General features: G+C 47.9%; 1 protein-coding gene across 1 annotated transcript; it reads right to left on the bottom strand.

The window, feature by feature from the left end:
- Window positions 1-199: 199 nt before the first annotated feature.
- On the bottom strand, window positions 200-4,833 carry HSPB6 (heat shock protein family B (small) member 6). The gene is made up of 3 exons (XM_048500413.1): window positions 4,548-4,833; window positions 2,429-2,551; window positions 200-778 (listed from the first exon to the last, which is right to left on the bottom strand). Exons 1-3 carry the CDS (start codon window positions 4,740-4,742, stop codon window positions 581-583), a joined length of 516 nt encoding a protein of 171 aa, XP_048356370.1. The 5' UTR covers window positions 4,743-4,833; the 3' UTR covers window positions 200-580.
- Between the last annotated feature and the right edge of the window lie 14,781 nt (window positions 4,834-19,614).

The raw sequence follows: 19,614 nt of genomic DNA, 5'->3' as shown, positions 1-19,614 counted from the left end.
ACAAATGGCCTCTGAATGTGGAGGTTAGAAAACCACATTTCATTCAGTGGGTTCCAACCACCAGATAATGACTGAAGTCATTACAAAATGTTTCACTGTATGATGCCAAAAAAGGCTTTGTATGTAATGTGACTGAAGTCGTTATCCTTCTCACCCTCTACCCCAAACCCAAAAAAATACAATCTTACAAACAAGGGCATTAACCTCAAAAAGTTTATTAACCAAGAATCAACATTAGTTTTACAACGGCTTAAGTAAATGCAACTTGGTATCCTTATTACGGACGGCACAGAGTTCAGCACAAACAAGTTAAGCCTGCGGCAGAGGGCCACGCCCCACCCAAGGAGAGAAAAGACCAGATCCCAACTCTTGGAGGACGGCTTCTGGAGTAGGAGCCCTCAAAGATCATGCTGGGGCAACTGAGTCTCTGGCGTCAGATCCTCCAGCAGAATCAAGAGAGCAAAACGTGGATTCCTTAGAGCTTAGGGGGGGTTGGCTACTGTCAAGGGGAGAGCTGGCCCAAGATGCTGACTTCAGAAGGGAAGGAGGACAAGATTCCTGGCACGGGCAGGTACACCAACTACTTCCCAGTGACCGCGGGCTTCTCCTGACGGCTGATGGGGATGTTGCGCTCCTGCGGCAGGGCACCCTGGGAAACAGGAGCTGTGATGGAGAGGATCCCATCCGGAGACAGTGCCGAGGTGACCGAAGCTGGGTCAACTCCCTTGGGGATCATGTAGCGGCGGTGGAACTCCCGAGAGATGTAACCATGCTCATCCTGGAAGAAAGGAGCCAGCAAGTGACTTCACAAATGTTCGAGTAAGACAAAGTACTCAAGAAAGCAAGGCTGAGATACACCCACCCTCAACATTAACAGGATGCTTCTCCACTCTGTTCTAGATCACTGTACAGGACTATTCACAACCAGTTAGATTTTTCATTGTTCTCTTCCCACTAAGGGTGGGTTCTCTGAAGCACGTAACATAGAAACATGACTCCTACCTCAACAACTGAATACACTGACCCAGAAGTTTGTCTCTGATATGCGAAGGACCACCGTCCCTTTCTTGTATGAAGATCTGGGCAGAGAAGGGCATTTCAAAAGCAGTCCTTGGGAGAACTAATTACCAGTGATTTGTTCTGATGGAAATTTAGCCCCTTCCGTTCAGGGAGGTTTTCAGAAGAAGGGTTTCAGAAAGACAGGGATGACATTTGATCCACTATTCATAGCTCACTGTCTAGAGAAAATAATCTACTTAATTAAGTTCAAAGGGGTAGATCTGAAAGAAGATTCCTGTGTGTGAAACCATCTTCTTGAAAGCAAAATGCTAACAAATTACTCCTTGCCACAACTGTATCCTCATTGACTTCTATATGCACAAGGACTTCCAATGTCATTTCAAAACCAGATTCAACAAAATCATATGACCCACCTGTTGGTTTCTCCAATGCACATTGTTGTCTCAATAAAAATTATATAAATGCCCCATGTGTTACTGCTGAGCTAAAACTTGCACAAGATCAGTTACGTGAAGTACTTTTTCCTTTCTGTTCACGCACTGTTGGCAACCAAAATAATAAAAAGGTCTGGAATCCATGCCCTACAAAGAGAGGCTTAGGGAGCTGGGGATGTTTAGTTCGGTGAAGAGATAGTTAAGAGGTGACATGATAGCCATGTGTTGATATCCGAAGGGATGTCATGTTGGTGAGGGAGCAAGCTTGCTTTCTGCGGGTTCAGAGACTAGGAGCAGGAGTCATGGGTTCAAGGTGAAGGAAAGGAGATTCCACCTAAACATCAGGAAAAACTTTCTAAAAGGGCTGTTCAACAGTGGAATGCACTGCCTCAGAGTGTGGTGGAGTCTCCTTCTTTGGAGGTTTTAAACAAAGGCTGGATGACCATCTAACAGGAGTTCTTTGAATGTGTGTTCCTGCATTGCAGGGGTTTGGACTTGATGGCCCTTGGGGTCTCTTCCAACTGTATGATTCTATGGCCCAAGCCAAAGTCCTGAGGCATCTTAAAGACTAACAAACATCTTGTTGCATAAACTTCTGGGGGCCAAGATAAACCAAGGGTTCTCTTAAGTGGATTCCGCACCGCATATTTACAACGATTGCAACTCATCATAAATATGCTGTGCGGTGCATGCACTTTAGAGAAGCACCACAATTACGATGCAACAGCTCTCCTTCCTGGAGGAAAGCAGGGTGGGCGTGGCCCTCCGCAAATGGAGAGAGGTTGACAAAAGTAAGGTTGGTTTTGCTCCTGAGCCTTTGAAGAGGCACAATTGAAAAATCCAGTAAAACTTGCTTCCAAATTACAGTTAGAGCTGGAGTTATAGCTTGCCCCTTTTGGCTGCAATCAATTCACTAGCCAACAGCAAGGTTTCAGGACAAGCCACGGAGCAACCTCTGCAGAACAGGTACATACCGGGCGCTCCTCGTGTTTGGCGTGCACTTCGATGTGGTCGCCCACCACTTTCACGCTCAGCTCTTCTGGCGAAAAGTGCTTCACATCCAAGTGGACGGAGAAGCTGTCTTTATCCATCTTCACCTGGAAGGAAATTAAACTCGCATGTTTACATTTGTCTACGGCAGCGCACGTTTCTCCCCTGAGCCCACCTGGCAAGCAGAGAACACCTTACTGGCTTCCCCCTAGTTCTGCTAGGCACGGGATGAATTCAAATACTACCCACTCGCTGGCCACTGAGGGCTGTACTCACCAAGGGCACTTTTGCACATGCAGAATAATGCAGTTTCAATCCACTTTCAATGCGCTTTAACAATTGTTTACAAGTGGATTTTGCTATTTCGCACAGCAAAATCCTGCTGCAGAGTGCAGTGCATTGAAAGTGCATTATCGTATCCTACCTCACAGAGTTGTTGTGAAATCAAGACACAGGAAGGAAAAGAAGCTGGAAGCTGCTTCTTGGGTCCCCACTGGGGAGAAAAGCAGGGTGTAGGTGTGTCTGAGCTGTAGCCAGTGCAGTGGCATGGCACCAAGGGAATAGGGGGGTGCAGGACACACCGGGCATGGGCCAGGGCAGGGGCGTTCAGGGCACACGTGTGCGCCGGGCACAGTTCCCCCTTGCTCCAGCCCTGAACCAGTGTGCCGTGTATTCCAAGACCACACTATACAAGAATAGTTTCAGTATTCTCAGGATCTGCAGCCTCTTCGTATTCCTAAAATGTAGGCAATGCCTAGCAGGCTCCCAGGATCCCTACCAAGCAGGATTTAAAGAGACCTGCACTTCCGCGTCAACTGGAGAAGACAAACAGTGCAATCCTAAGGGGAGTTACTCCAGTCTAAGCTCATTCATTTCAGTAGGCTTAAACTGGAGTAACTCTACATAGGATTGCACTATAAGTAGAACAGCCAGGTACGTGCAAGTTTGTCTCAGAACTTTGACTGGCAGGTGACAGTCCGGCTTCAGATGTGGATTTCTTCCTCCAGTTTTGCACATAAGGAGAAAGTGCTCACAGCTCTACAAATGCAAAGCCCAGATGTAAAAACCAAGAAGCAAGTGGTGGGATTCAAGTAATTTAACAACTGGTTGTCTACAAGCACCATTTTAACAACCGGTTCTGCCGATGTGGTACCAGCCTGCTGAATCCCACCACTGAAGCTGACATCCCAATAACCGGCTACCCACATGAGCAGAAGATGCAATCATGGAAAGCTACTAATAAGACAATTGGCGGTAGTTGTTGCCATCTGAGACAACAGCAAGAATTTCAGAACAAACGGCACAATCCCTTTTATTAGGACCAACCAGAACGCAAGCTTTTGAGCTCTGCAGAACACTTCATCGGGGACTTTTCATTACCTTGCTGGTTACAAAGTGTGCGGCTTTTCCGCCAACGTGATATTTCTAGTACCGATCTATATTTAGAGCCAAAACAGTCACACAATATCCCCATTAAGGGGTGTGAGCAGGAACCTTGGAGGAGAGCTGTCCCAGGAGAGAATCTGTCACGTGCAAACCAACCCTCCAAGCCAAACAACCGCAAGGCCCCACAGAGCTCTTCTTCAATCAAGTCTGCCAGTCAACCAAGTCTCTTTTTGGGATAGACAAAGCAAGCAATTTGGATGCAGTTCTTGCGACTGGTCAGCCCCAGACACAAAGCCACATGGTTTGCAACCAAGGGTGGGCTTGGGACTGTGCGGTGCCATTTTCCTTCTCTAGACTAGCCAGCCCCCTGCTATTGTCTCTGGCAAGGCCAGCAAAGGGCTAGAGAAAGAATGTTACCATAATAGGTAGCAGCACAGCCTCCAATTGACTGCGAAGCCCACCCCCTGGCACCCTTGCCCATTTCACTCCTCTACCAACCGGCTCTGCCCCCTTCCAGCTGTTATTCCCTGGGCATCCCCCCCCCCGAGATCCGCCCCACTCACACCCCCTTCCGTGACGGATTTAGCATGTCTAGGTTGCACACCCAAACTCTTGGCAATGCGGCTAATCGGAAGGTGGGGGGGGGGGGGGTTGCGCAAGAAGCACTCTGCCCATACTCTAAAGCACCGTCCAACCCAACCCGGATCGCCTCCTCACCTCCGACAGCCCGGTCTCTGGGAAATGCGGCATGGGGGGCAACCGCCCGTAGTAAGGGCTGAGCGTGCCCATCCCGGAGAAGAGGTCGGACTCCAGCAGCCCCTCGCCGAAACGCTGGTCGAAGAGCCGGGAAGGGAAGAGCGGGGGGAAGCCGAAGGGTCTGCGCATCCAGGGGTGGTGGATGGCGATGTCCATAGCGCAGGGCAGGCAGGCAGGCAGAGGCTCTTCTCTCCAGTCGCGATCGCCGCTGGCAGCTCCGGAGCGATGCTGCGTCGCTTTTGCAGCGCTTCTTTTATAGCCGTGCGGACCCGCCCCCTTGGAAGGCGCTGGAAAAGTTCCGGCGCTTCGAGAGGCGGTGAGGAGGGTCCAGGAGGGGGCGTGACTCGGCGCCGGCACCGCCCCCTGAGCCTGTGGTATCAATAAACACACGTGGGCGCCAGCGAGGGGGCGGGGCACGTGAGGGGGTCTGCCTGTCCATCAAGGGGACAGGGGTTTGCCAGCAGGGCTCCTTTCCTATTCCAAAACATGCTGGAAGAAGCGGGGGAAAGGGAAAGAAGACCAGAAAGATCTCTTCGTTTCTCTGGCTTGTTAGTGTTATGAATTCGCTTTGCCTCTGTGTCATTTTCCAGACACACACACACACACACAGACACACACACACCCCCTAGAGATCACCGCAACAGGCGAATGCGGGGTCCTCATTGAGAAAGACTGTGAATTTTGGGGTGGAGCAGGGTTTGGGGAGGGACTTCAGTGAGGTATAATGCCCTAGCCGCCAAAACCCCCAATTTTCTCCAGGGGGCTTTGCAGTCTGCATTTTCTCCAGATTTTCTGCATTTGCAGTCTGCATTTTCTCCAGATCTTTGCCGTCTGAAAAACAGTTGTGATTCTGGGCGGTCTCCAGATGCAAGCTGGAGGTTGGTAACCAGTGAAGTCCTAGAGACAAAGGTACATTCTTCTCAGCCTGTTGACGCCTCTATGGGCTTAGAAGGTGTCACTGTCAAAGACTGCATTATGAGGGTGCAATCTTAAAAATGTTTCCTGGGGATAGGCTTCATGGAATAAAATGAGACATTTTGGGGCAGATGTGTTTATTTCACCTGTACCTTTCATGTGAAATTTCCAGTTCCTACTCCAATCTGCAGCCCTTTCCACACAAGGTACCGAAATCTTTTGCAAAAGGTTTATTATTTCCCCTCACCCACACACGTTTGTCCGCACTCACCTCCTTGAAAACAATTCCTGGCGGCCTTGTGATTTTCCTGGGTTTTATTTTAATTCTTTGTGGATTCGATGCTTCAATCCTTCGTGCTGCGATTTGCCATAGAATAGCTTGCGTAATCAATGCTTTGTAGATTTCACACTCACACTTAAAAAACCCAGAACTGATGAAAATACAGGCTAGATGGAACAGAGCAAGCTCAGAAAATGATGCTGATCAGGAAATCCCGGGACTGCAGAAAGGTGTAGGACAGTGATGGCGAACCTATGGCACGGGTGCCAGAGGTGGCACTCAGAGCCCTCTCTGTGGGCACTCGCAAACAGAGCCCCCCCCCCCCCACACACACACATACACATCTAGGCTGGCCTGGGCTGCTGGACTCAATTCTTAGCATTAAACCTAAGACCTAGTTTTGGGGAAGCAGTGTAGGTAACCCTGTTAAACGCTGTTCAACTGATTTTCATTTGAAGAACTAAAGCACAATCCTTTACCTGGGAGTAAGCTCAGTTGCTGGCAATGGAGCTTGCTTCTGAGTAAACCCTCCTAGGGTTGTGATTCACCCATTGGAAGAGTTGCATGGTTGCTTCAAAGCAAAGCCACCAACTACCACCAAGCTTACTCCCGAGTAACACATGCCTAGAAACTAAACTAAAACCTCAGTCTTCAGGTTAAATTGCCGCATTGGCACTTTGCGATAAATAAGTGGGTTTTGGGTTGCAATTTGGGCACTCGGTCTCGAAAAGGTTCGCCATCACTGGTGTAGGAAATGTTTCAGCAAAAGATTTGCTAGTGTTGAGGACATATTTAAAACATTTTCAGGCTGGATATAAAACATTGTATACGCAGAAATGGAACATTGTATACGCAGAAAACATCCCAGCAAAAAGAGACTCGATACAGAAAGTCACAGGATACTCAGAAATACAAAATTAACAACTTTATTAAAGGACAGTAATCCAGAGAAGTTTGCAAAAAAAACTGGAAACCTTTTTATGGACTATCTATTGAAGAAATGTGGTAGAAGATCAATGATTGCAGGATTTGAGATTTTAAAGCAAACGATTGAAACAGAATAGAAATGATACAGTAACTGATAAATTGTTTCATTTTAAATAGATGCATGAACCTAGATTGGATTCGAATTCAATAACGAGATAGTGGAAAGTCATTATTTGGTGTTACCGTGTTTAGTGTGGCTGGTTATAATAGATTGAGTCTAGTTACTGTATGAGTCATGCTTTAATTTTTGTGTGTGGGTTTTTTCCCCGTATTTCATATTTTTGTTTTGTGTGTGAAAGAATTTTTTTTTCCTTTTGAATGCTGAGAAATTTAAAAAAAAATTACATTTAAAAACATTTTGCAGTAAAAACTGTGTGGAACTCAAAACATTCTAAATGAATTAAGTGGAGAGGGTTTGTACCTCAAGGAACAGTGTTATGGGTTCTCCTCTTTGTGTGGCATACCCTATAGTTTGGGGTAGAGTTTTGTATAAATGGCCATATAAAATAATAAGAAGAAGAATTTGGATTTATACCCCACCTTTCTCTCCTGTAAGGAGACTCAAGGTGGCTTACAAACTCCTTTCCCTTCCTCTCCCCACAACAGACACCTTGTGAGGTAGGTGGGGCTGAGAGACTTTGGAAGAACTGTAATTAACCCAAAGTCACCCAGCAGGAATGTAGGAGTGCGGAAACACATCTGGTTCACCAGATAAGCCTCTGCCATTCAGGTGGAGGAGTGGGGAATCAAACCTGGTTCTCCAGATTCGAATCCACCTGCTGTTAATCACTAAACCTAGCTGGATTAATATTGTGCCAAGGAAAGTATGTGTGTATGCGTGTGGGTAACTTTTCCAACTAATGAGGTTTTGCCTTGTATAGATGTGTTCGGTGAACAAATTTCATCTTACTTGGGGATTGACTGTGTCATGCTAAGCAAAGGTACATTCTTGAAGTTGTTCGGAAGGATGGGGCTTGCGGTTGCGAGTCAACCAATTTTATTAGGATATCCTAAAACACTTCATGGTAAGACTGAGATGGGAACAAAATTCACACTTTGTGCCATTTAAATGTTCTCGTTGCTTTGTTTAGAACGTGGTATACTTAAGAGTAGCTTTGCCGAGGCCTGGATGGCCCTGATCTTGTTGTATCTCAGAGACTAATAAAAGTCAGTCCCAGTTAAGACTTGGATGGGAGACCACTAAGAAAGTCCTGGGTTGCTACACAGAGGCAAACAATGGCTAACTTTGCTCACTTCTTGCCTTGAAAACCCTATGGAGTCGTCATATGCTGTTTACAACTTGCTGGCACTTTTCCAACATCAAAGGTAGCTTTTAAAAAGAAGGCACAAAAAGCAGTTTGCTGGTAGCTGTACGTTAAGCAGTGCAAAAATCTGCATAATGCTTCCATCAGACAGACATTGACTGGAAGTTATTCTCAGTACATGTTTAATTAGGTACAAACAATACTGTGCAGAGACTACCATTTTCTCAGCTAGCCCAGAATACGGCTGCCTCTGGGCTTGGCTGGGAAGTTACAGGCCAGAGCAGGTCAAACAGCTGGAAATATTTTCAGCGTGGTGCTCAAGTCGGATCCAGGTGTGCCAGAGAATGGTGTCACTTGCCGACAGCCTACCAATTAGGGGAAGGGTGTGGAACCAGAGCAAAGCATCTTCCTCATGGCATCAAAAGGCCGGAATGATGTTCTCATCACTGTTGAATTGCAAATAAGCTGCTGTTCCAGTTACCTGCTGAACAAAGACCCACCCTTCCCCAAGGGAAGAAAGCACAAATCTGTCCCTTACTGTTTTGGAAGAGACATCCTCTGTTATGGCAACCTACAGAAGGGGCTGCAGGGAAATTTGTCTCAATACAAAAATGTGTGTTTAACTCGGATGTATATCCATCACTTAACTTTTTCACACTTAACTTTGCCAAGAACACTGGCCACTTGTAGAGTAGGAAATGAAATAAACGTTGCAAAAAACGCCAGATGCCTCCAATTCTCTCCTTCAAAGAGAGCCCCCCTCAGAATTGCTGCCCCTTAGAACATCCCAAAGCAAGGCAGAGAGTAATCACATCAGTGCTGAAAACAGACTGTGCAGATATTGCAATGATATTCAGTCAACATTTGGTTAGGGTTTTTTTGCTTTTACATTGTGTAACCAATTTGCCCGGGTTCCCGTTAAGCCCTTTAAGCCAAAAGAGCAAGGAACCCCTTCTCCCTAAGCTAAGGGAGAAGTGGAGAATCAGACCAATGTATATAAGAATTCCCTTAGAGCTCTTTAAGCCAAAAGAGCAAGGAATCCTGCTCTCCCCAAGCCAGAGGAGAAATAGAGATGCCTCTGGGTCTCTGTTACAGCCTCCTAAGCCAAGGGGGCAAGGGACCCTTCTCCCCTCAAGCCAGAGGGAAGAAAGAGAGGCAAAAGAATCCCAATCACAGACAAAGTCTTAGAGAATAGAGCAAAGCTTTATTTCTAAGCCAGCACAGGTTTCACCAGTGATGAGAGCTGTCCCGAACTGCTGAAAGGTCCAAGGTTTTAAAGGGTCTTCTGGGGTTACATCAAAGCAAAGCCATATACATTTCAAAAGATTTAGGATGGCAACAAATTATCACACGTCAAACATTAGTAGAAATTCCCAAACATTCCAGGATGTTCCCGAAACAAAGTAAAATTGTAAATGCAAAGTTAGCCATCCATTTACATCCTGATTGCCTTTAGCTCCGGCTTGGCTATCACCTTATGATACCCCTTGTACCAACAGTAAGGTCATTTGGTTCCTGAGAAGCCTGGTGAGCTAGTGAGGGGTGTCAGACATTTGGGTTGTTTACTGCTACTTCAGAAACACTGTGAGATGTTATCTTTCTGATAGCCATGTGTACATTTCTTTGTCAGACTAGGGGGCTCCACTGGTCATACTGGCTATGTTGATTTTGGTAGCTAAAGCAATTTGCAAAGGAATGTGACTTCTGACCAGGGGAAGGGGGGCATGCATGATTGTCAATCTATATTTTCTAAGCTGGATCAATATATATTTCTTAAAGTTGGATTTCTTGCTCCAAGGTATTGCTCACAATTGGATCCTATTTTCGTAGCAAGGAGGGGAGGGGAGGGGAGGAGGCCCGGCATCTGGACATGGCCCACCCACTCTAGCTGAGGGAGGGAGGGAGGGGTGGCATGCAAGGGAGGATATTGACAAGCTGGAACGGGAGGGCCTCTGTTGCCTCTGGAGGGCAACAAAAATGGTAAAAGGTTCTTATAACCTGATTGGGGTGGGGTGGGAGGCAACTTGGTGTAGCCCAAGCTCAATCTTGTTAGATCTCAGAAGCTAAGCGGGATCAGAACTTGGATGGGAGACCACCAAAGAAGGTTCTGCAAAGGAAGGCAAGAGCAAACCACCTCTGCTTCTCAGTTGCCTTGAAACTTCTTGCTGGTGTAGCCATAAAATGGTCGTGATCTAACAGGACTTACCTACCTCTGATAACACACATCCTTGTAATAAGGAGAGTGGTTCCAATCCTCTTCTAGGAGTGCAATTTTTCTACAAATTTGGAGGTTTTTTTTAAAAAGTATAGGAGAGGTATTAAAAACATAACTTTCACTTTGCTATCTGAAGCAGTACAATTTTAGAAGAATCCTGTATTATGTTTTTTTACTAAACACAGTATATAAGACCCAGGTGATTCACCCAAGATCAGCAACTCTGATTTTGGACTGTATCCATTGGAGTAGTGTCAGGATTGAGGGATGTAATTGTACCTCTCTATTCTGCAGTGGTTAGACCTCACCTGGAAAATTGTGTACAGTTCTGGGCACAACAATTCAAGAAGGATATTGACAAGCTGGAACGGGTCCAGAGGAAGGCAACAAAAATTATAAAAGGTCTAAAGTCCATGCCCTATGAAGAGAGGCTTAGGGAGCTGGGGATGTTTAGTCTGGAGAAGCGAAGGTTAAGGGGGGGACATGATTAAGGTGACCAGATTGTCACCTTTTTAAACTGGGCCGCAGGAGCGCACTGCCTTTCGGGGCGCTCCCTGGTTTCCCACCCTGTGACAGGGCGGGAAACGGGAGCGCCCCAGAAGGCAGCGCGGCAGCGTGGGAGGCTGCCGCACTGCCTTCTGCGGCGCTCCCCTGTTTTCCGCCCTGTGACAGGGCGGGAAAAGGGGAGCGCCCGAGAAGGCAAAATCGGGACAGTTAAAAAAACCCCGCAGGACGTGGGACAGATTGGTTTAAGGCGGGACTGTCCCGCCAAAAGCGGGACGTCTGGTCACCTTAGACATGATAGCTATGTTTAAATATTTGAAGGGATGCCATGTTGAAGAGGGAGCAAGCTTGTTTTCTGCTGCCTCAGAGACTAGAACATGGAGTAATGGATACAAGGTGTAGGAAAAGAGATTCCACCTAAATTGTAGGAAGAACTTCCTGACAGCCAGGGCTGTTCAACAATGGAATTTACTGCCTCGGAGAGTTGTGGAGTCTCTTTCTTTGGAGGTTTTTAAACAGAGGCTGGATGAACATATGTTGGGAGTGCTTTGATTGTGAGTTCCTGCAAGGCAGGGGGTTGGACTTGATGGCCCTTGTGGTCTCTTCCAACTATATGATTCTATGATTCTAAGGCTGACTTTTACATCCCCACTCAATTCTAGGGTAGACAATGCTGCAAATGCATTTCTCCAGTGGAAATGCAGTCCTGCTCCGTGAGCTGCACAGGGCACAAAATGGCAAAACTTTGCAGATGACACAAATTATTTCTGAAGTCAGCGAAGCCTTAAAGAAAGATGAGAGCTGTTTCAGAAAGACTTGAGAGAGAAGGCAGGGAAGTGGCAGGTGAAAATCCGGGCCCTGGCTGACACATGCAAAGTGATGCACACTGGAAAAAATAACAGGACCTTTTATTTATATCTGACAAGCCAAACAAACATCCATCATCGAGAGGAGTGGGCGTGCGTGCATGGGAAAAGTTTGTCATTGTTGGAAGCAGTGTCAGTGCGTCAGAGAGAGACAGAGAGGCATCGCCATAGGCTGTATGCACAGAAACACGTTTACTTCCTCTGTGGAGTCCCGCACAATGAAAATAGGACCTGCAGTATCAACAGTGGAAGGAAAACAGTGTCTCTCCTTTCTGTCCCTGAGTGCAGTAGTTCACTCTTCCCCATAGAACTGAAAGCCAGTGTGGGGTGATAAGAGTGCTGGACCAAATATTTGGGAGATGCAAATTCAAATTCACTCTCTGCCACAGAAGTTTGATAGGTGACCTTGGGCTAGTCACACACTCTCAGACTAACCTACCCTGCAGGGTGGTTGTGAGGATAATCTGAAGGAAAGGGAAATGATGACAGCAACTTTGGGTCCCCGTTGCAGAGAAAAGGTTATAAATGAAGTAAATATTGGCCGTCAGTCACTTATTTGAGGCAGGTCACACTGTGATGGATCTGGTGGAATGGACATTTATGTTCCTTTGAGTTTCCTCACAGGTGAGACAGCCAGCGTGGTGTAGTGGTTAAGAGCTGGTGGATTCTAATCTGGAGAACCGGGTTTGATTCCCCACTCCTCCACCTAAGTGGCAGAGGCTTATCTGGTGTACCAGATGTGTTTCCGCACTCCTATACTCCTGCTGGGTGATCTTGGGCTAGTCACAGTTCTTCGGAACTCCCTCAGCCCCACCTACCTCACAAGGTGTCTGTTGTGGGGAGAGGAATGGAAAGGAGTTTGAGTCCCTTTGAGTCTCCTTGCTGGAGAGAGCAGTGGGATATAAATCCAACCACCTCTTCCTCTTCCTCTTACTACTGCTACTACTGCTACTTCTTCTTCTTCTTCTTCTTCTTCTTCTTCTTCTTCTTCTTCTTCTTCTACGGGTCGGGCCTCCCCGAAAGCCCGGTGGGAGCTCTGCCTTGCAGGCCTCCGCGGAACTCATTAAGGTCCTGGGTGGTGGGCCCGCACAGCCGGAGGTGGGCATTCCACCTGGCGGGGGGCCAGAGTCGTAAAGGCTCTGGCCCGGGTTGAGGCCAGCCATATCGTTGCAGGACCAGGGGTCACCAGTAGACCTGCCGCTGCCGCAGCTGCCAGCCACCTAAGTGGGACATAAGGGGTGATGCTGGGTTCCGCAGGTATGTGGGCCCCATGCCGCGTAAGGCCTTAAAGGTTAAAACCAGCACCTTGGAAAACGCATCCGGAACTCCACCGGTGCCAGTGCAGACGGCACAGCACAGGGGTGATATGATCTGAATAAATCACCACCTGTTAGAAGCCGCGGTCAGCTGCATTCTGGACCAGCTTCTGAAGCCTCCGGATCAGTCATAAGTGGGGGCACCGCTGTGAGAGCGAAGTTACAATAATCAAGCCTTGAGGTGACCTGGCCGCATGGACTGGCTGGTGCGGGCTGTGGTCGGACTGGGAGAGATGGGGTGAGCCAGCCGCCGTGCCTGGCGAAGGTGGAAGAACGCTAACCTGGGTAACATGGGCCACCTGGTTCTCCATAGATAATGAAGAGCCCAGTGACCCCCAGGTTGCCAGCCAGAGATGTTGGGGCTGGCCATGACCCCCTCCAGATTCGGCGGCTGAGCCCTCTGTCCCTCCCCCCGGCCCAGCCAAAGGACCTCCATCTTCGTTGGGCTAAGCTTTCAACCTACTCTGTCTCAAACTCAACCAGCAACTCCCACTTCCAGACAGTGCTGTAGAGCTGCAGGGGCGGAGGTCGCTCCCCCCTCCATCAACAGAATGAGCTGGGTGTCATCCGCATATTGGTGACAGACCAGCCCAAAACTCCGCACCAGCTGAGCTGTAGGCTGCATGTAGATGTTAAATAAGAGTTGGGAAAGCAAGGCCCTCTGAGGGAACCCTGGCTACCAAGTGGGGCTCTGTGGGAGGCCTCATCCCCAGCATCTCATACCCGCTGCTGGCCCCCACCCTGGAGAAACGAGGTAATCCATTGAAGGACTGTGCCTCACACTCCAGAGGCAGCCAGGCGGTGGATCAAAAGGTCGGGATCGACGACATCAAGCTCTGCTGTAAGATCGAGCAATACCAGCAGCGCTAATCCGCCTACTGTCTAGCTGCATACGCGGAGCATATCTGTGATGGCGATGAGAACGGGTTCTCGGCCCCATGCCCAGCACGGAAGCCGGACTGGAAGGGATCGAAGTGCCGATGTGTCCTCCAGAAAGCCCTGAAGCTGTCTTTAACACCACTCTCTCAACTACCTTCTCGAGGAACGACAAGTTCGAAACGGGACGCAGTAATTGGCCAGATCTCCAGGATCTAAGGATGGTCTTTTTAAGAGTAAGCGGACCACTGCCTCCCCTTCAACCCACCCGGAAATACCCCGCTCTCAAGGGAGCAGTTAACTATATTCAACAGGTGGGGTCGTAACTCCTCCCGGCAAGCTTTAATCAGCCAGGAGGGGTACAGATCCAGAGGACAGGTAGTAGGTCTAACAGCAGCTAGGGGCTCTGTCAACATCGGACTCACAGAGTAGGGGAACCGGTCCAGATTCAGGACTCCGAAGTCAATAGGAGAGCCTCGAGTTCTGTTACTAGATCAAGCGTGGCCGGAAGGTCCCGGCGGAGGGATGCGACTTTATCTACAAAAAAAGCTCCGAAATGCCTCACAGCCAATTGCCAACTGAGAATTTGTAGACCCCTCCACCAAAGCAGGTGAGGGATCGAACGATCCCAAAAAAGTTGTGGCTACGGGAGCTAGCAGATGCGAGGGAGGACGAGAAATAAGTATTCTTCGCCCTCCGTGTCGCCAACTCATAGGCCTTCATAAACGCCCCATAAGTTGTTCACACCTCCTTCGCCACGGAGCTTCCTCCACACTCGCTCTAGCCGCCTGAGTTTCCGCTTTCATTTGGCGAAGCTCCTCGGTGGTATACCAAGGGGCCTGCCGTAAGCTGGGACGCAGAGGGCGCATGGGAGCAATCTCCCTCGATGGCACTGTGAGAGCCTGGAATTCCAGCCTGTCACCTGCTCATCGAGGGCTTAGCCTTGAAGGTCCCGCAGAGCATCTAGGAACCTATCTGGTTCCATAAGTCCCCTCGGGCGGACATAAACAAGTCCGTCAGCCTAGACGGGATTGGCGCGGCAAATCCACCCGGTCTCAGGGCAAAATGGTCGGACCACCGCACTCTGCTAACAGAGGATACCACTGTTGTCTACTCCTGCCCCAAAACTGTGGTTCAAAGTGTGACCGGCCTCATGAGTGGTGGCGCCAGTGTGTGGGCCAGGGAGAGTCCCAGCGCCGCCATGGATGACACTGTCCGCTGTCGCTGAGGGCATGAGGTAGTAGTCCACATGGATGTTGAAATCCCCCAAGACAACAAGTCGAGGGAATCGCAGTGCCCACCCGGCCACCACCTCCAGTAGCCGTGGCAGGTCGTCACCGGGTGCGCTAAAATCGGGTACACCAGGAGAACGGCCAACCTCTCCCTTGACAGCCACTCCAGTCCGGCACACCTTCGAACCTCGAAATTTGAGGGGCAGGGACCGCCCTGAAGGCTATAGACTCCCCGATGAACATCGCCACACCTCCCCCCCGGCCCTGTGTTCGAGGTTGGTGGATAGTTAAACCTGGGGGTTAGACTTCGCTCAAGGCGCACCGTTTCGCCTACGCACCCAGGTCTCAGTGATGTAGGCCAGGTCCACTGACTGCACCCCTCAGGAAATCTCTCGAGTGTCGTTGTTTTATTATTAATGGACCTGGCATTAATCAACACCAGGCTCGAAGTAGGGTATACCTGAGCCCCACTGCCCACATGCCTCGGGATAGGCCGGAGGGCTGTGAAGGGGGTCGAGCATAAATACATCTCCCCCCCCTTCTCTCATATGGCCCCCTGCTACCGCCATATCTACCCCTGGCCCCCCCCAGACCACTGGGAACTCTGGTACCCATATTCTGCCCCCTCGCTGCCACCTCCCATAGTTAAGCCTAGTATATACTGACAATAGCCTTGCAATAACACCTACTCTAATAGTCTAGCCTATACACAGATATATATTGGTTGCCTGCCTGTGTAGTGGTTAAGAGCTGGTGGATTCTAATCTGGAGAACCGGGTTTGATTCCCCACTCCTCCACCTAAGTGGCAGAGGCTTATCTGGTGTACCAGATGTGTTTCCGCACTCCTATACTCCTGCTGGGTGATCTTGGGCTAGTCACAGTTCTTCGGAACTCCCTCAGCCCCACCTACCTCACAAGGTGTCTGTTGTGGGGAGAGGAATGGAAAGGAGTTTGAGTCCCTTTGAGTCTCCTTGCTGGAGAGAGCAGTGGGATATAAATCCAACCACCTCTTCCTCTTACTACTACTGCTACTACTGCTACTACTGCTACTTCTTCTTCTTCTTCTTCTTCTTCTTCTTCTTCTTCTTCTTCTTCTTCTTCTTCTTCTTCTTCTTCTTCTTCTTCTTCTTCTTCTTCTTCTTCTTCTTCTTCTTCTTCTTCTTCTTCTTCTTCTTCTTCTTCACACTTACCTGAACTGACTCTGAATGAGAGTATAGGAGAGTAAACCAGAGAGAAAATGAAAATGACCCAGTCACCCAGTATACTTCCATGGCAGGATGGGGATTTTCACCTTAGCCCCACAGGTCATAGTCTGACACACTTAAACACCCCACTGCACTGATTTCAACAGCAAGTGAATGTTAAGGGAGAACTCCCTGCCCCATTTATATTCTGGCACAAATGGGTATGTCTAAATGCCTTTCAAAAGGGGATCTGGAACTGGAATGGAGGTAGTAATCTGGTGACATTCCGGCACAAGGGCATTGTGTAAATGATACAGAGTGGGTGCTCTGTAGAGAGAGGAGCCACGTTTTTGTGTTGGGGCAAATGTAGAGTTAAGAGGTGGGTGCATTTCTGGACAGAGCATCAGTGGGCTAAGCTGGGACTGGATGACTCAGAGGCTCTGATTCCCAAGAGGTTGGGCTGCTAAAAACAAAATGCTCTCGGCACACGTAGTAGGATCAAGTGACCGAGGAATGGGAAAACAAGCGGGAAGGCCACGCAGCACCAGAAAGGGGTCTCTTGGGAAGAGGCTGCTGAGAATATCTGCACCCAAATTACTTGCTATCGGATGATACCCTGAGGTGAATGAGGTGTAACCTAAATAAGCAAAGGTTCTCAAAGAGACTTTTCAGTTTAGAAAAGGACAACTGGGAGGAAGTATGATAGAGGTTCACAAAATTATGCATGGGGCAGAAAGAGAGAACCTTTTCTTCCTCCCCCAAAATGTTAGAACGTAGGGCACCCGACAACATTGGCAAGCAATAGGTTCAAGATGGACAGAAGGTATTATAGATTGAAGAATAGGTGGTGGGAGGAAGGTAAAAAATTCTAAGGAGTATACCTTGGAGACCACTTCCAGGGTCCACCTATACCCGTGGCAGTGAACCCTTGGCACCCCAGATGCCACGAACCACAATTCCCATCAGCCCCCACCATCAGCCAATTGGCCATGCTGGCAGGGGCTGATGGGAACCGCAGTCCACAACATCTGGAGTGCCAAAGGTGGTGGTGGTATTATTATTATTATTATTATTATTATTATTATTATTATTATTATTATTATTATTATTATTATTAATTGTAGATTTCGCAGCTGCCAGATCTTTAGCTGGTTGTTGGCCTTCATTACAATTCGAGCCTCACCCAGAGGCCTAGGAAGTTGTAATGTATCGGCGTAGTATTTGTGCGGATCCCAGCAGGGCTGCCTTCTGAATTTGACAGATGTTAATTTTGTCAATTCGAAGATGTTTCAAGTGCTGCCCTAGTGTTTTTGGGATAGCGCCCAGCGTGCCGATTATCACTGGGATGACCTCAGCTGGTTTGTGCCATAGACGCTGAAGCTCGATTTTCAAATCGCGGTATCTAGTGACCTTCTCGTGTTCTTTTTCAATGACCCTGCTGTCACCGGGATAATAATAATTAATTATATAATAATATAATAATATAATATAATATAATGAAAGGCAATTGGAGGTCACCATAAGTCAGAAGAGACTTGGTGGTCCTTAACATACACACACAGAGCTGGGTCTGTACTGTAGGGTCAAGACAGAGGCTAGGCCAGGTATTATATAATTATATAATAATAATAATAATAATAATAATAATAATAATAATAATAATAATAATAATAATAACAACAATAATAATAACAACAACAATGAGATTTGATAGACTGCTCTATCCCCAAAGGGCTCAGAGCGGTGTACAAATAAAACAAACAAACAAAAAACAAATAACAGTACAGTATACAAACAAATCGATTATTTATTTTGTTTATACCCCACTTTTCTCCCCAGTGGGAACCAAGAGCAGCTTATGGTGCTTTTTCTCTCATCTGGTCTATAACCCTGTGAGGTAGGGTAGCCGAAAGAGACAGTGAGTGAACCAAGATCTCCCAACAAACTGCCGTGGCAGACAGGATTTGAACCTGGGTCTCCTGGAGTTTTGGCGCCTGGCAAAGACTGCCTTCTTCGCCCAGGCATTTGGCTGACTCCCTCCCATCAGTCCCTCCAAGCTAGGTGCCTAGCATATACACACTCCCTTCTTGGGTGCTGGAGATTTCAGCCTATTGGGGGGGAGGGGGGGGGGTTAGGATAGGGGATTTTCTTTGTTGTGGAAGTTTTACTGTTGTATGATTTTTATTGTAACTCACCCTGAGACTATGGTAAAGGGTGGGGAATAAATGTAAATGAATAGAATAGATTCTCGTTCAACATGTCAACTACTGCACCACACCATATTATCTGTCTTTTCCTAACTCTTCTGCTGCATTTGTTTCAAGCACCCCTGTGACACAGTCTGGCTAGCAAACGATTATTAAAAGGGCCGTGGTCCCGTAGCATTCTTTAAATACCTACTCAGACAAGATGTCAATCCACATTAGCGATTGCTCTTAAGAAACACAGGGGATTTTGCAGTTCAGACCTGAAGGGTGTATTCTTTTGTACACCAGCTTTGAATACTAAAGCTACGCTGAACTAGCTGGAGGGAAGAGGTGGAGAATCAAAGAGGCAGGAATGGCAGGCAGCCCTGAAGGGGAAGGCAAAGAGCTCCCACAGTTAGCTGCGCAAAAGAACTGGAGAGGCTGCAGTTTCGCACCAGGCCAAACAAGATGTCGTCCCTCAACTTGGGTGGCTCGTCTCTCCACAACAAGCATTTCAAGCGGAGTCCAAGTTGGATGGCCAACTTCCAGGCCATAGCTGGAGATCTCTCACTATTACAACTGATCTCCAGGTGACAGAGTTGGAGAAAATGGCTGCTTTGGAAGGTGGACTCTATGGCATTATGCGCTCTCCTCAAGTTCCAAATCGCCCAAAACGCCAGGTATTCCCCTGGAGCAAACAACCCCAAATCCAAAAGAGAGCAGTAGGTAGGTGTGATGGAAAATAGTTAGCTGAACTATGTATTAGCTAGAAACATGTGATATTATGCAACCAGTATTATTAGGAAGCTGAAGTATGTGAGACTTATGGAGTTTACAGACTTCATCTCGTCAAAAAAAGGCGTAAGTCATGTGAATGATGCTATCGTTACAGTAAAGCGCGAAGTCACATATGACTGTGAAAAGCATCTTTTGCCTTTTTTTGATCTCCTGGAAGGAGGACAGGAAAATATATGCAGAGGTGTTAGATCATAGGAGGCGAGCCTATAGCATCCAGATGACCATTATGAGCGACAGTGTCCAGCCTGCCAGCATGGCCAATTGGCCATGCTGGCAGGGGCTGATGGGAATTGTAGTCCATAACATCTGGAGTGCCAAAGGTTCGCCACCACTGTGCTAGGATGAAACTTCGAAGGCCTAAGTTACCTCATGGCCTGAACAGAGTTTTCCTGAGAAGAGGAAA

This window comes from Sphaerodactylus townsendi, linkage group LG06 (genome assembly GCF_021028975.2).
Source record: "Sphaerodactylus townsendi isolate TG3544 linkage group LG06, MPM_Stown_v2.3, whole genome shotgun sequence".
Classification (NCBI taxonomy): Eukaryota; Metazoa; Chordata; class Lepidosauria; order Squamata; family Sphaerodactylidae; genus Sphaerodactylus; species Sphaerodactylus townsendi.
This window is presented reverse-complemented; position numbering and strand designations above follow the sequence as displayed.